This window comes from Lissotriton helveticus, chromosome 11, assembly GCF_964261635.1.
Source record: "Lissotriton helveticus chromosome 11, aLisHel1.1, whole genome shotgun sequence".
In the NCBI taxonomy this organism is placed as follows: Eukaryota; Metazoa; Chordata; class Amphibia; order Caudata; family Salamandridae; genus Lissotriton; species Lissotriton helveticus.
In genome coordinates, this window is record NC_136072.1 from 1080417442 (window position 1) to 1080430996 (window position 13555).

Genomic DNA, 13555 nt, shown 5'->3' on the forward strand with positions numbered 1-13555 from the left:
TTTTTGTACTTATCTTTGTAGAGATAGGATGTTGATATTCTTGACATCGATATTCTGTACACAAAATATGTGTACCTCGATATTCCTGTTGTCGATATTCTGTCAGTGATCTCCCAAACACCAGAGAGACACCTCATGGCAATCCATCACAGACATTTGGTTGAACCCTACAAGGCTTAAATCCTGTTGTTTAAGGAGGGGGAGAAAAAAGCTTATCAACTAAGTCAAAAACAAATAGGAGCTAGCTCTGGATCCAAGTACAAAGGTGCAGATTGAAAGAAACTGACATCAGTGAGATTGGGTGGTGTCTATAGGCGGCTCCAATCGCCACTTCCAGGAGTGGAGCAGACAAAAAAGTTCTTTCTCTTCGGTAATGCTCCTTCTGGTAGAGACTATAGCAGATTCCTCAGCTTTTAAATACTTCCCCAGGCGTCAGACCAGATTCTGAAACATTCCAGCAGTATCTGCAGGCCACCAGGTGATCTTTGTGGATCTGCACTGATTCTGTTCCACTCCAGAAATGATGTGTGGAGCCAATATAGGTCCCACTCCCACACACTGACGTCAGTTGCTTTCAAGGCTGTCCTCGCCCCAGACAGAGAGGACCAGCAGCTAATTGACTTTGACCAGTGTGCAGATTCCTAGATGCAGATTCCTAGAACTGAGATCTTTTGAAATGGATAGAGCCCAATTCACAGGACGGGGTATGGGAGGGTTGTGTTGCTAGATATAGTCCACCATGAAGAGCATTACGTAGGTAAATAACTTGTTCTTCTGATAGAGACTTTTATCCCAAGATTCTTCACCTTTTGAGTAGATACCAAAGCAATACCTATGCATAGGGTGATCTGTGAATTGGCTCAAACCAAAAAATGCTATAGGACTAAGGGGGTGAAAAGGCCTTCTTGGTGAACCTGGCTGTCCAGACAGTAGTACTTTTCAGACATATTGAGAAACATCTGCGTAGCTGCTGGACTAATGTCCAGGACAGGAACTCAAAGTGCCAAAACCGTGGTAGCAGCCTTGTTTTCGGTGGATTCAGCCCTAAACCATTCTGAGGGCTATTTCTTTGTCCATGCCTAGTAGATCTTGAATAAGGACACCACACAAATAATGAAAAAGGCATGTCCGCTAAAGTCAACTGTGCGGGAAAACAATCCTTACCTTATCCTCCAAAGGTCATCAAAGAGGCCTTGCTCCAGCTGTGGCAGCAATAGGGCGATGGCTGTTTCTGCATACATGGAAATAATTCGCTGTCCAGCGCGGAGGGCAGTGTCCCGTACAAACTCGTTCTCATCAGCCAGCGCCTAGACAAAACCCAAATGAAGTAAATCAGCGCAAAGCAAATTCCGTAGGTCCAATCTGGAGAGAGACCACTCAATATGCATTCTCCACCCGCACTTTCAACCCCCCTGAACACAAGTGCTTAAAAGGTAAACATATTCAATGCAAAAGCTATCTAGAAAAAGATTTAACCAGTTACATCTGTCAAACAATGGAAATGAAACCTACTGAAAATGCACAAGTCGTCTGAAAACCTCATCTGGTCTATTTTTTTAAAATATATTTTTATTTTCTGCAGTGATTATCACATCAGTCACGTAGCTTACCCGCACCGAAAATCTTTAGTTGCACTTAACATTAATGCACGTTCGAAATTAATGTGTTTTCCTTCTCTGGGTTAACTACACAATTTTCTTCAATTTTCACCAACTTGTTAGTACGCCGCTTAAAGTTTGGAGATATGTCGCACAAGATTCCTTTTCCACCCGAATTTTCTCTTTCGTCGCCTTTTTCCATTCGTTTTTTTCACTTGGGTTAAATTAACACACCCTGACTTTCGCACACTGGCTTTTAGATAACTTCACTTAGAACACATTATGGACGCCCATCCTTAGCGCTATGTTTTTTCGCTTTAATTGCAGAAGCTCCCCGAAGAAGGGCATGGCTTGCCCGAAATGCATTGGAGCAATGAAAAAATCGACTGCATTTATGTTGCCAAAAGCTTGATTTGATCTGAATTCATACAAATATCACCATGGAATACAATGATGATACAGATGAATGATTAAACGATTTGTCAAATGATACCAGGAGTCTTGTTTTTACGAGAACCAAAGGAGTGCCCAATATACAGGGATGACACCATGATCTCATGGTGACACACCACTTACACTCGTTGAATAGACGTGCCTAGGAAGGACACGTCACCTGGTGGAGCACCCGACCATCAAAAAATAATTCAAAAAATTCAAAAGAATTAGTTTCTTAAACAAATCTAATAAAAGCTGTGCGCCACTTATCCTGAACTTAATCATATCACATCATTACAACATTTGTTGTCATTATATTATGCGTTTTATGTTACATTGTGCATATATGACTTGAATATACATAACATTGCAGTTTTCTTTTTCCTAACAACTTATCCCACGTAATTCTTAAACCCCCCTCCCACAACGTCCCTCGTACTTTAATCAAGACGTCCGTTTGTTTCGCATTGTACTGGGTCATCTCTATACATTACAGAAATATCTCCTGTTCCTCCTACTCCCAACACCCTTGTCTGCAGTGTTAGCTGCTACCGTGTTTATCAACTACTGCACCTTTCGGTGTGCGACCATTTCAATCAGGTAGGAGGGGGTGGGGGGCGGGGAGAGGGTGGAGGTGGAGAGTCCCAGGTTTTTGCATCCGTTATTCGTTATAGCTATCATACTAACAACATTTGCCTATGCCACTGCAGCAACATCATACGTTTCAAATTCTATGAGTATGGCCTGCCATTCCAATGAGATGGAGTAGTTTCTGTCCTGTAACTCCAGTTCTGTAGTAGGGGTATCTCTGTTATAGTCATAATCTAGTGAATAGTCCCGCCCATGTGCGTGGACCCCGGCAATCAAAAATAATCTCTTAAGTTGTCAAAATCATGCAGAAACTGCAAAGACACTTAAGAGAGAATTTAAAGACAAATAATGCAGCCTAAAACACAGGCTACACTGTCCAGTACTTCAACTAGAAATTCCACCAAATAACACCACACATAAGAAATCCAGCCCAGTTTCTACCAAGAGAAACTTGCCTCTACCCTTAAAAAGACTCTGGAATGATAGAGATGAAGGCATGGACAGACAAGCCCCGTAGGCTGCCATTATGTGGCTTAAACAGGATACTGTGCCTTTAAGGAAACCTTCTAGAACCTTCTCCCAGTATCCCAGAATGCATAGCAGGTCCAACTGACTTCAGTTCTTTTTGAAGGCGTAAAAACGCCAGACCTGTAGCATTACTTACATGAACAATTCTCCACCGGGGAGGAGGGCGGGCGCTTATGACAATAACAGAGATACCCCTACTACAGAACTGGAGTTACAGGACAGAAACTACTCCTTCTGTAGTAGGGGATCTCTGTGTATAGTCATAATCTAGTGAATAGAATGGCAAGCCCATCCCCACACCAAAGCGGCGGTGGAGAAAGAACACAACGCCACTACTGTGCGAACAAATTCCGCAGCGAAGCCTGCCCAACCTGAGCGTCTGCCCTGGCATCAGAGTCCAGGCAGTAATGCTTAGCAAAGGTATGAACCGACTTCCAAGTGGCGGCCTTGAAGATTTCTGCAATCGGCACATTACGGAGCAAGGCTGTCGTGGCAGCTTTGCCCCTGGTGGAATGAGCCTTAGGCTTACCTCCTAAGGTCTTATTAGCTTTTTGGTAACACAATTGTATGCAGGACACAATCCACCTAGAAATGGACTGCTTAGAGGTAGCAAGACCCGTCCTGACTGATCCATAATTGATAAACAACTGGTCTGACCTACGAACATCTTTGGTCTTATCCAGATAAAACTTCAACACCCTCCTCACATCCAGGGAATGTAAAGATCGTTCCGCCGGAGAGGAAGGATTCTGAAAAAATGTAGGCAAAGTTATGGTCTGGTTGACATGAAAATCAGAAATAACCTTGGGAAGGAATTTAGGGTGAGTACGCATCACAACCTTAGCAGCATGAAATACAGTATAAGGTTCAGTACAACACAACGCCTGAATTTCACCCACCCTGCGGGCCGATGTAATGGCCACGAGGAACGCCGCCTTCCAGGACAGGTGCTGCAACGAAGCCTTGTGAATGGGTTCAAAAGGCTCCTTCATCAATCTGGACAGCACCACATTCAATTCCCATGAAGGCGAGGGAAGCCTGACAGGAGGGAACACCTTCTTCAATCCTTCCAGAAAGTCTTTGATCACAGGGATCTGGAAAAAAGAAGTCTGTGAAGGGCACTTCCTGTAGGCAGTCAATGCAGCAAGATGAACCTTAATGGAATGAACATTAAGGCCAGACTGCGCCAAATGTAAAAGGTAAGGAAGGATGACATCTTCCTTGCAGGTTGTAGGGTCATGGTTCTTAGACTGGCACCAGATACAAAACCTCTTCCACTTGTAAGCATATGAAGTCCTAGTGGAAGGCCTCTTAGACTCCTTCAGTATAACCATGCAATCTTCGGGCAGATTCAGATGGCCATATTGCACTATCTCAGGAGCCATGCCGCCAAACTCAAAGACGAGAGGCTGGGGTGTAACATCCGCCCCCCCGAACTTCGTGAGAAGGTCCGGCCTGCACGGCAACCGAATGTGAGGAAGGAGAGATCGGTGAAGCAGGTCCGTGAACCACCACTGCCTGGGCCACTCCGGGGCAATGAGTATCATCCGAGCCCTGGACCGGGCCAGCTTGATGAGTACCGCCGGAATCAGGGGAATGGGTGGAAAAGCGTAAAGAAAGCTGTTCGACCAGCTGATCCATAGCTCATTCCCCAGCGTCCCCTGCTGGTAGTACCTGGAGGCGAAGTCTCGGCATTTGTTGTTTTCGGCGGTGGCGAACAGATCTATGTCTGGGGTCCCCCACCTTGCGAAGACGTCTCCTAGTACTTCGTCGTTTATGACCCATTCGTGGTTTTCCTGAATCAGTCTGCTCAGTGCGTCTGCCTGAACATTCTGCACACCCGGCAGATGGGTAGCCGTTATCGTCAGTCCTCTGGCCAGGAGCCAGTGCCAGATCGCCTGCGCCTCCTGTGACAGAGTGCGAGATCTCGAGCCCCCCTGCTTGTTGAGGTAGTACATTGTGGTAGTGTTGTCCGTTTGCACAAGCAGGGAGCTGGTCTGGAAGGACGGAAGAAAGGCCTTCAGTGCCAAGTGAACAGCTCTGAGTTCCAGGAAGTTGATGTGATAAGTAGCCTCCACCGGAGACCACGTTCCCTGAATCTGTAGAGTCCCGGAGTGCGCTCCCCATCCCAGGAGAGAAGCATCCGTCACGACAGTCTGCGTGGGAATGTCCTTGTGAAAAGGAACCCCTCTGAGGAGATTCCCCGCCGAACACCACCACTTCAGAGACTGAAGAGCATGCAGAGACAGTCGTATCCTGTCGTCCCAGGATCCTTTCCTCTGATCCCACTGGTCTTCCAAGCACTCCTGCAGCGGTCTCATGTGCAGTCGTGCGTGCGGCGTCAGGAAGATACAAGAGGCCATCGAACCCAGTAGAGAAGACACCGTCCTCACTGTTGTAGATGGAGTCGTCATAAGAGCCTGAGCCTTCCGAAGGAGAGATAATCGTCGCTCTTCCGAAGGAGACACGCTTGCTGACAGCGTATTGATGGAGGCTCCCAAGTACTGTATGCATTGGACCGGAGTCGGGACAGACTTGGCCATGTTGATGTGCAACCCCAGCTTGTTCAAGAGAACGCACGTCTTCTGGAAGTGTGCTCGCGCTTCCGAGAAGGAGGATGCCTTGATCAACCAATCGTCCAGGTACGGGTAGACAAACACCTTGTTCCTCCGCAGGTGCGCTGCTACCACCGCCATGCACTTCGAGAATGTTCTCGGCGCAGACTTCAGTCCGAATGGGAGTACTGTGTATTGGTAATGATTGGCGCCGACTTGGAACCGCAGGAACTTCCTGTGTTTGTGTGCAATGGGCACATGGAAGTAAGCATCCTGTAGGTCTATAGCACAGAGCCAGTCTCCCTGTTGCAACTGAGGATAAATCTGATGCAACGACAGCATGCGAAACTTTTCCCTGCGAATCTATTTGTTTGCCTGTCGCAAGTCCAGAATGGGCCTGAACTCGTTCTTGTCCTTCTTGCGAACCAGGAAGAACCGGGAGTACAGACCTCTTCCTCTCTGGGACAGAGGCACGTCTTCTATCGCCCTTTTCCTTAACAGGGTATCGGCCTCCACCTGGAGCTCTAGCAGTTGAAACTGCGAGCTGACCGGAGGAATCGATGGAGGCGGGCCGGTGAACCGAAGACTGTATCCATTGCAAACAATATTCAGCACCCACTTGTCCTGAGTAATTTTTCTCCACTCTGCCAGAAAAGATTGAATGCTTCCCCCTACCGGAGTGGGTAACGGATCCGGGGGAAGTAAGTACCTAGGGCCTAGACCCAGCTTGGCCCTTCGGCGCCGGAGCCGACTGCTGGCCTCCCCTGCCCCTCTGGCGCTTCTGGAACGGCTTACGGAACTGCTGTTGCGAATGTCCCGAAGCCTGGCCACGTCCACGGCCTTGCCCACCGGACCGCCGTTGGAAAGGGCGGTACGTCTTCTTCGCCTCCTTAGGCTTCTCGAGGCCCACAGCCGTGAGCGTCTCGGCCTCCGCCTTCATGCGGGCCATCTCGTCGTCCGCATGCTTCCCAAAAAGAGACTTGCCGGAGAACGGCAGGTTGGTCACCCTCTGCTGTGCGTCCGGTTTCAGGGACGTAAGACGGAGCCAGGCGTGACGTCTTTGGTTGATTCCATGGCAAAACCCATGAGCAGCCAACAGGGAAGAGTCCGCTGCCGCGCTGATGATCTGGTTGGCCACCAGCATCCCTTCACTCAGCACTTCCTGAAAGTCCTCACGCTGCTCACGAGGCAAGTGCTCCGCAAAACGCTCAAGGGAGTCCCAGAGGGCGCGGGCGTATCGACCCAACAGCGCCGTGGCACTCGCAGCCTTCATGGAGGTAGCGGCTGTTCCACAGACCTTTCTCCCTGCCGAATCCATCCACCTGGACTCCTTATCCGGGGGGACCGTGGATGACGGAGTGGCGGCATGTTGTTTGCGTGCCGCCGTCACAATTACGGAGTCCGGAGGGGGTTCCGCTCTCAGAAAGGCCGGATCCGAATCCGGGGCCCGGTACTTCCTCAGCAACCTCGATGGCGCCGCCTTTGTCACCGCGGGGGTGAGGAAAAGGTCCATAGCTGGTTCCTCCAGGCCCGGTACCAGAGGCAGGAGAGGGCGAGACGTGTTTTTGGTGCAATGTCTCAAAAATCACTGACGTTTTAGGCGTGGGCACCGTCAGGGGTATGCCCAGCTTCGCAGCGCCCCTCAAGAGGACATCCTGGAACGCCACCAGGTCATCAATCGGGGACACCCTCGTGTCCGGTGATCCCGACAAGGCAGGAGAATACTCCCTGGAACCAGAGGATCCTGTGCGGGATCGAGACTCGCGCCGCCTATGGCGGCGTCTCGACCGCGTGGACGATCTGTGTCGCAACCTGTCCCGCCTCCCAGAGCGAGAGCGAGACCTGCCAGTCCGCGGCCGCCTCGCCGGTTTCCGCGGAGGGGTCATCCTGGGAGCCTCCTTGGGTGCAGGTTTTGGGGTCCCCTTAGGAGGTACAGGTAAATACGGCAGCGAAGTGGACCTCGGCGGAGGGACCTTAGGCTGCGGGGCCGGCCCACGCGGAGGGACCGGTGGTGGCGGGTCGCCCGATGGAAGTGGAGGCAGTGCCGGAGGATCCTCTTTAGGAAGAGGAGGAGGAGGGGTGACCACCTTAGGAATAGGAGGGTGCGTCGACCGAGGCTGAGAAGGAGTGTACACCGCAGAGTACACCGTGCCCGGCGACCCCTTAGGCGAAGGGGACGGAGAGCCCGCCCCTTCAGCTGGGGATCGCTTCCTCTTGCGTCCCCCACTGGAAGCAGCGTGACTTCTGGGACTAGAATCCCTCTTGCGACGCTTTGGAGAGACTGACCGACTCCCAGACGCCGACCTCCGCCTGCTCGACGTCGAGCGTCGCTCTTCCGGCGTCGAACGACGTTTCCGGGACTCCGGCGTCGAACGCCGCCTCCGCGACGTCGATCTCTTCTTCCTCGGCGTCGAACGGCGATCCCTCGACGTCGACCTCTTCCTCCGCGACGTCGTACGCCGCCTCCGCGACGTCGAACGGCCCTTCCTCGACGACGAGCGTCGTTGTCGCCGTCCAGATGCTCTCGACGTCGAGGAGCCCCTCGACGTCGACCGGTGCTTCGCCGGCGACCGGCGGTGTCGCCACGACGGCGAGCGCCGATGCCTGCTCCGTCCATAACGTCGGTATGAAGACCTCGACGGTGAAGACGACGTCGACTGCGGCTTCGTCAGCGGTGCCTTCGACGTCGAGTCGTCACGACGTCTCGACCCGGAGCCCCGGGGAGAAGGGGAGCACACCGCCGTCATCCCTCTGGACGTCGTCGTCGATGCCATCGACGTCGACGGAGACCGGGACCGCTTGCCGGACTTCCTGCCCCTGGGGAGCCCCCCAGAGGCCTCGGCAGAGGCAGAGGGAACCTTCCCGGACTGCCCAGACCCACCTGCAGCCTGAGGACGCCTCTCCTCAAGGCCAGACAGCCTGATCGTCGCCCTTTCCTTCAGAGTACGAGTGGTAAACTGCTGGCAGATGACACACTCCTCAGGGACATGATCTGCAGGGAGGCAGACGATGCAGACATCATGTGGATCACCCTTGGCCTTCTTCCTCCCACATGCTGGACACTTCACGAAGAGTCCAGGCATTTTAGAGCCCTAAAATACCTGAAGCAGCACACAGAAGAGAAAGAGAACACCAAGAGAGTAAACTTCAACACTTTTAAAACACAAAAGTGCCAAAATATGCAATAAACCCTTGAAACAAAAGAGAGCTCAATGCCAGGGTCCTGTAAGCAGGAGCCGGAAAAAAGAACTGAAGTCAGTTGGACCTGCTATGCATTCTGGGATACTGGGAGAAGGTTCTAGAAGGTTTCCTTAAAGGCACAGTATCCTGTTTAAGCCACATAATGGCAGCCTATGGGGCTTGTCTGTCCATGCCTTCATCTCTATCATTCCAGAGTCTTTTTAAGGGTAGAGGCAAGTTTCTCTTGGTAGAAACTGGGCTGGATTTCTTATGTGTGGTGTTATTTGGTGGAATTTCTAGTTGAAGTACTGGACAGTGTAGCCTGTGTTTTAGGCTGCATTATTTGTCTTTAAATTCTCTCTTAAGTGTCTTTGCAGTTTCTGCATGATTTTGACAACTTAAGAGATTATTTTTGATTGCCGGGGTCCACGCACATGGGCGGGACTATTCACTAGATTATGACTATACACAGAGATCCCCTACTACAGAAGTGCGTTTTATGGAGGCCTCTACGTTCTTCCCTCTGCAGTTCGGTCCCTTCTGCTTTCCCCCATCGTACCACCTCCCCGTGCCAGTCACCAGGGTCAGGGGGTCTGGCGGATTTCCACCTCATCGTTATCGTTCTTTTAGCCAACAGCAAGGCCAGATCTACGAAACGTGTGGTGGTGCTTTTCTTTTCAGTGGGGCCTAGGCCTAGTATATATTATGCCAGGGAGGAGTAAGGTCTTGCGGGGGCAATCACCGTCACAGCCTTGTGGATTGTTCCCCAGTAATGACCCAGTCTGGGGCAGTCCCACAACATGTGCAGGAGGCCAGCGTCGCCAGCCATGCATCGGGGGCACATGTCCGCTGTGCCAGGGAACATGATGTGCAGTCGGTGGGGAGTAAGGTACGCTCTATGCAGAATCATTAGTTGTATAAATTTAAATTTAGGGTTCCGCGACACCTTTTTGGGGAATTTCAATATCTTTTCCCATTCCTTATCTCTGAGCGCCCGCCCTATATCTTGGTCCCAGCGCTCCCGAGTGGGTTGTAGTGAGGTCGCCCTGCTAGTTCGTATTCCGTGCGTCAACCATTTTGTTAGGTGGCTGCCGGCCCCCATTAAATATTGCATGGTGAGTAGTGGATTTGTAGGTGGCTCTGTTCCATCCTGTGCCCAAGTCATAGTAATGTAGTGTGTCACTCGTGCATGCAGTAAAAACAAGGCTTCAGGGGTCTGATGCGTTCGTGCGAAGTCCACGTGTGTCATGATATTGCCATCCGCAAAAAAGTCGCCTATTTGCATAACACCAGAGTCATGCCATGTTTGGAGCGCGCGCTCCGTCAGTGTCGCTGTCCCAAGGGGAAGGCCTAGCAATGGTATTGTGGGCGCATAAGGGGTCGTCGCACTCGTGTATTTGACAGCTGTCCTCCAGCACCTGACTGCAAGACGTAATAGGTGTGGTGTCGATCTGGGTATCGTGATATTGGGTAGGAGTAGGCGGTGTATGATGCCGCGGTCCCTATCAGTCGTGGTCATGTCTATCTCGTGGAGGTTACGGCCCGCCAGCCAGTAGGCCTGCCATTGGAGTTGGCAGGCGTAGCTATATGCGGTCATGTCTGGCACACCCATACCGCCCAGAGATGTTGGTAATTGTAACTTAGCGAGACTTACACGTCGTCTCCCCGATCTCCATATCAGTTCCGTCAACAACGTGTTTAGCAATTTATAGGTGCTCAGTGGTATGAGGAGCGGGAGATTCGTAAAGAAGTAGACCAATCGGGGCAGGATCACGATCTTGGAGATTGCTACTCTTCCCGCTATTGACAATGGCAGGGTAGTCCAGAACTGTATTTGTGTTTTAAGGGTTGTAAGCGCCTAACCTAGGTTACCATCTAGGAGGTCTCGCGTGTCACGGTATATTTGTATCCCTAAATATTTAAATGTCGAGGGCGCCATCTGGAACCTATGCGGGGGAAACTGTATTTGGGTATCACTCGAAGCGTCACCAAAATAGTAGCCGTATGATTTAGTTTCATTTATAGCGAGGCCCGATATTGCTCGGAAGGTTTCAAAGATTTCAGGCATAGGATCAATGCTGCCTGACATGTCCCTAACGTATAATATTATATCGTCTGCATAGGCCGATACTATGTGTGGCACTAAGTTGCGCAGTACCCCCCGTGGTGCGGCTAGGGCTCGGAGCTTGTGTAGTAAAGGTTCCAAGGCCAGTATGAAAAGTAGGGGGGACAATGGGCAGCCCTGTCGCGTGCCTCTAGCTATCGCAAAACTGTCCCGATATACATTTATTAGTACGGACACATGCAGTCGGGTGCAAATATAAGATTCACCCATGCCAGATATTCAGGCGGTATGCCGAATCTCGCCAGGGCTGCAAACATAGTCCCATCTCAAGGAATCAAATGCCTGCTTTAAGTCCAGGGAGATACAGCACTCTGCCCCACTTCGTGCGTCCTCGTGTAGCATTATCTGACTCAGTCTCCTTAGATTGAGCGCCGTGCTCCGTCCGGGCACGAAGCCACATTGGTCCGCATGTATGAGCACTGGGATGTATTGGTTCAGTCTTGCCGCTAGGATCTTGCAAAGAATTTTGTAGTCTGTATTAAATTGCGACAACGGTCTATAATTCGCCATCTGTAAACCGTCTCTACCAGGTTTTATAAGGGAGACAATCAGTGCCTGTAGGGTCGTGGGTGGTAAGGCACTGGACTCCATTGATTCTCGGAATAGGAGATGCAGCTGTGGGGCTAGTAAGTCAATATATGTTACATAGAACTCGGCCGGTAGACCGTCAGTCCCAGGGGTTTTATTCCGTGGCAAAGCTTTAATTGCCTGTCTGATTTCTGCGGTCGTAATGGGGCGCGCTAGGTCATCTCGCTGCGCAGTCATGAGTTGTGGGATAGGTAGGTCTTCCATAAAGGACTCGAAAGACATGTTCGTCATCGGAGGGTGCGGTCCGTATAGCTGTGTGTAGTAGTCCTTAAAGGTGGTATTGATGCCTAATTGTGTCCCTATCGTCTTCCCAGTCTGATCATTGATCTCTACTATAGGGGCGGACATGGGTGCATTACGTACTATTCGTGCTAGCAATGGTCCCGATCCGTTGGCCTGAGTGTGTTGTCTAGTCGTATATTCCCTATAGTCAATGACCCTTAACTCCTCAAGTAACTCTGCGTGCTGTATATGGGCCTCTTGAAGTGGTGTAAGTTGGTCGTTTGTGCCCGCGGCCTCGCTTTCCAGCATCGCTAGTCTGCCCTCCACCCCCGTAAGTTTCTCCACCACAGTCTGTCTGATGCCTACTTTTGTGCCCATAGATGCTCCCCGTATAGTCGCCTTGAAGGCGTCCCATGCAATTTGTCTCGAGCTAGCCGTGCCCGCGTTCTCATTAAAGAACGCGGTTATGGCATCCGATATTGTTGACCTGAAAACCGGATCCTCAAGTACCCCCGGCGGTAGTCGCCAAGTTGGTATCGGGGTTGGGACCCTCCCCCCTTGCATTGTTAGTTCTACTGGGTTGTGGTCGGATAGTGTCTTTCCCATATGTAGAGCAGAAGCGATGGACCCCAGCAGTGTGTTAGAACAGAAAAAGCGGTCTATTCTGATATGTAATTTGTGTGGTGGTTAGTAGAAGGTATACTCCCTATGTTCCGCGTGTTTGATTCTCCACGCTTCCGACATGTCCCAGCATTCTGCCCAGTGTGCTAGTGCCTCTGCCTGCTTTCTGCTATCAGCCGAGTGTAGTGGGGGGTGGGACCTGTCGAGGGAGATATCCAGGACCGCATTGTAGTCCCCGCCTATTATCCATCCGCGCTCAGACCAGTCTGATATTACTCCGCTAAGGGTGTTAAGGAACTTCATCTGGTCCGTATTGGGGGCGTAGACGCAACCCAGTACCACAGGGGAGCCATCCAACATCCCACGTACGAATACATATCGTCCCTCTTTGTCCACTCGCTGCTCTATTAATTTAAAGGGGACGGAGTTTCTTATCCATATAGCAGCCCCCCCTAGAGAAGGCTGAATAGGCGGTGGCAAATAATTTTTATTTTTTATTGTTTTATTTTGAATATTTTGGAAAGGTAACAAACAGTGACCTAGAGTGTAAATACCAAAGCCCCCCTCCCATCCCACAAATTGTCAGTGCATCCCCATGAAATCAATCGATCATCCTCTTACACTCAAGTGAATACACAGCCATTTAGCCAACAACCCAATAAGCAGGGCAGGCGGCGCTTACAGTACATAACATTGCTAACATATGTAATCCAGACAGTATCAGCCAGCAACAACACCGACATCTATGGCGCTAGTCCTCAAGGTCAAAAGCGCACTCAGTGTCCCAGGTATGTCACCCCCAACACCAGTCGGACTCAGACTCCCTGCAACTCTGTGTCAGCGGCACCGTGCCCTTTATCCGCAAGATAAGTTTGGTAAAGCCCCCAGAAGTTCTTGGGTCTACTGGTGGGGGGGGGAGGAGTTCGCTATAGTTCTCGGATTGCGTACAGCAATATACCATCTCGTGTGCACATCTTTTAGAAGTCGGTGCAGGGCCTCTCATCCAGCAGCATGCTACTACTCTGCGCGCTATTAATAGCCCCATGTCTACCAGTCTACGCGCAGATGTCGGCAGCTGTTTGGTGTATCCTAGCAGAGCCATCATAGGGTCT

General features: G+C 50.8%; 1 protein-coding gene across 2 annotated transcripts in view; it reads right to left on the reverse strand.

The window, feature by feature from the left end:
• The window catches only part of GCN1 (GCN1 activator of EIF2AK4), a 728660-nt gene that overhangs the window by 219244 nt on the left and 495861 nt on the right, over nt 1-13555 (reverse strand). For both annotated transcript variants that reach the window (XM_078667658.1, XM_078667659.1), the window contains exon 42: nt 1165-1307. In XM_078667658.1, coding sequence (XP_078523784.1) covers nt 1165-1307 — 143 coding nt within the window. The remainder of the gene's footprint in view (nt 1-1164; nt 1308-13555) is intronic.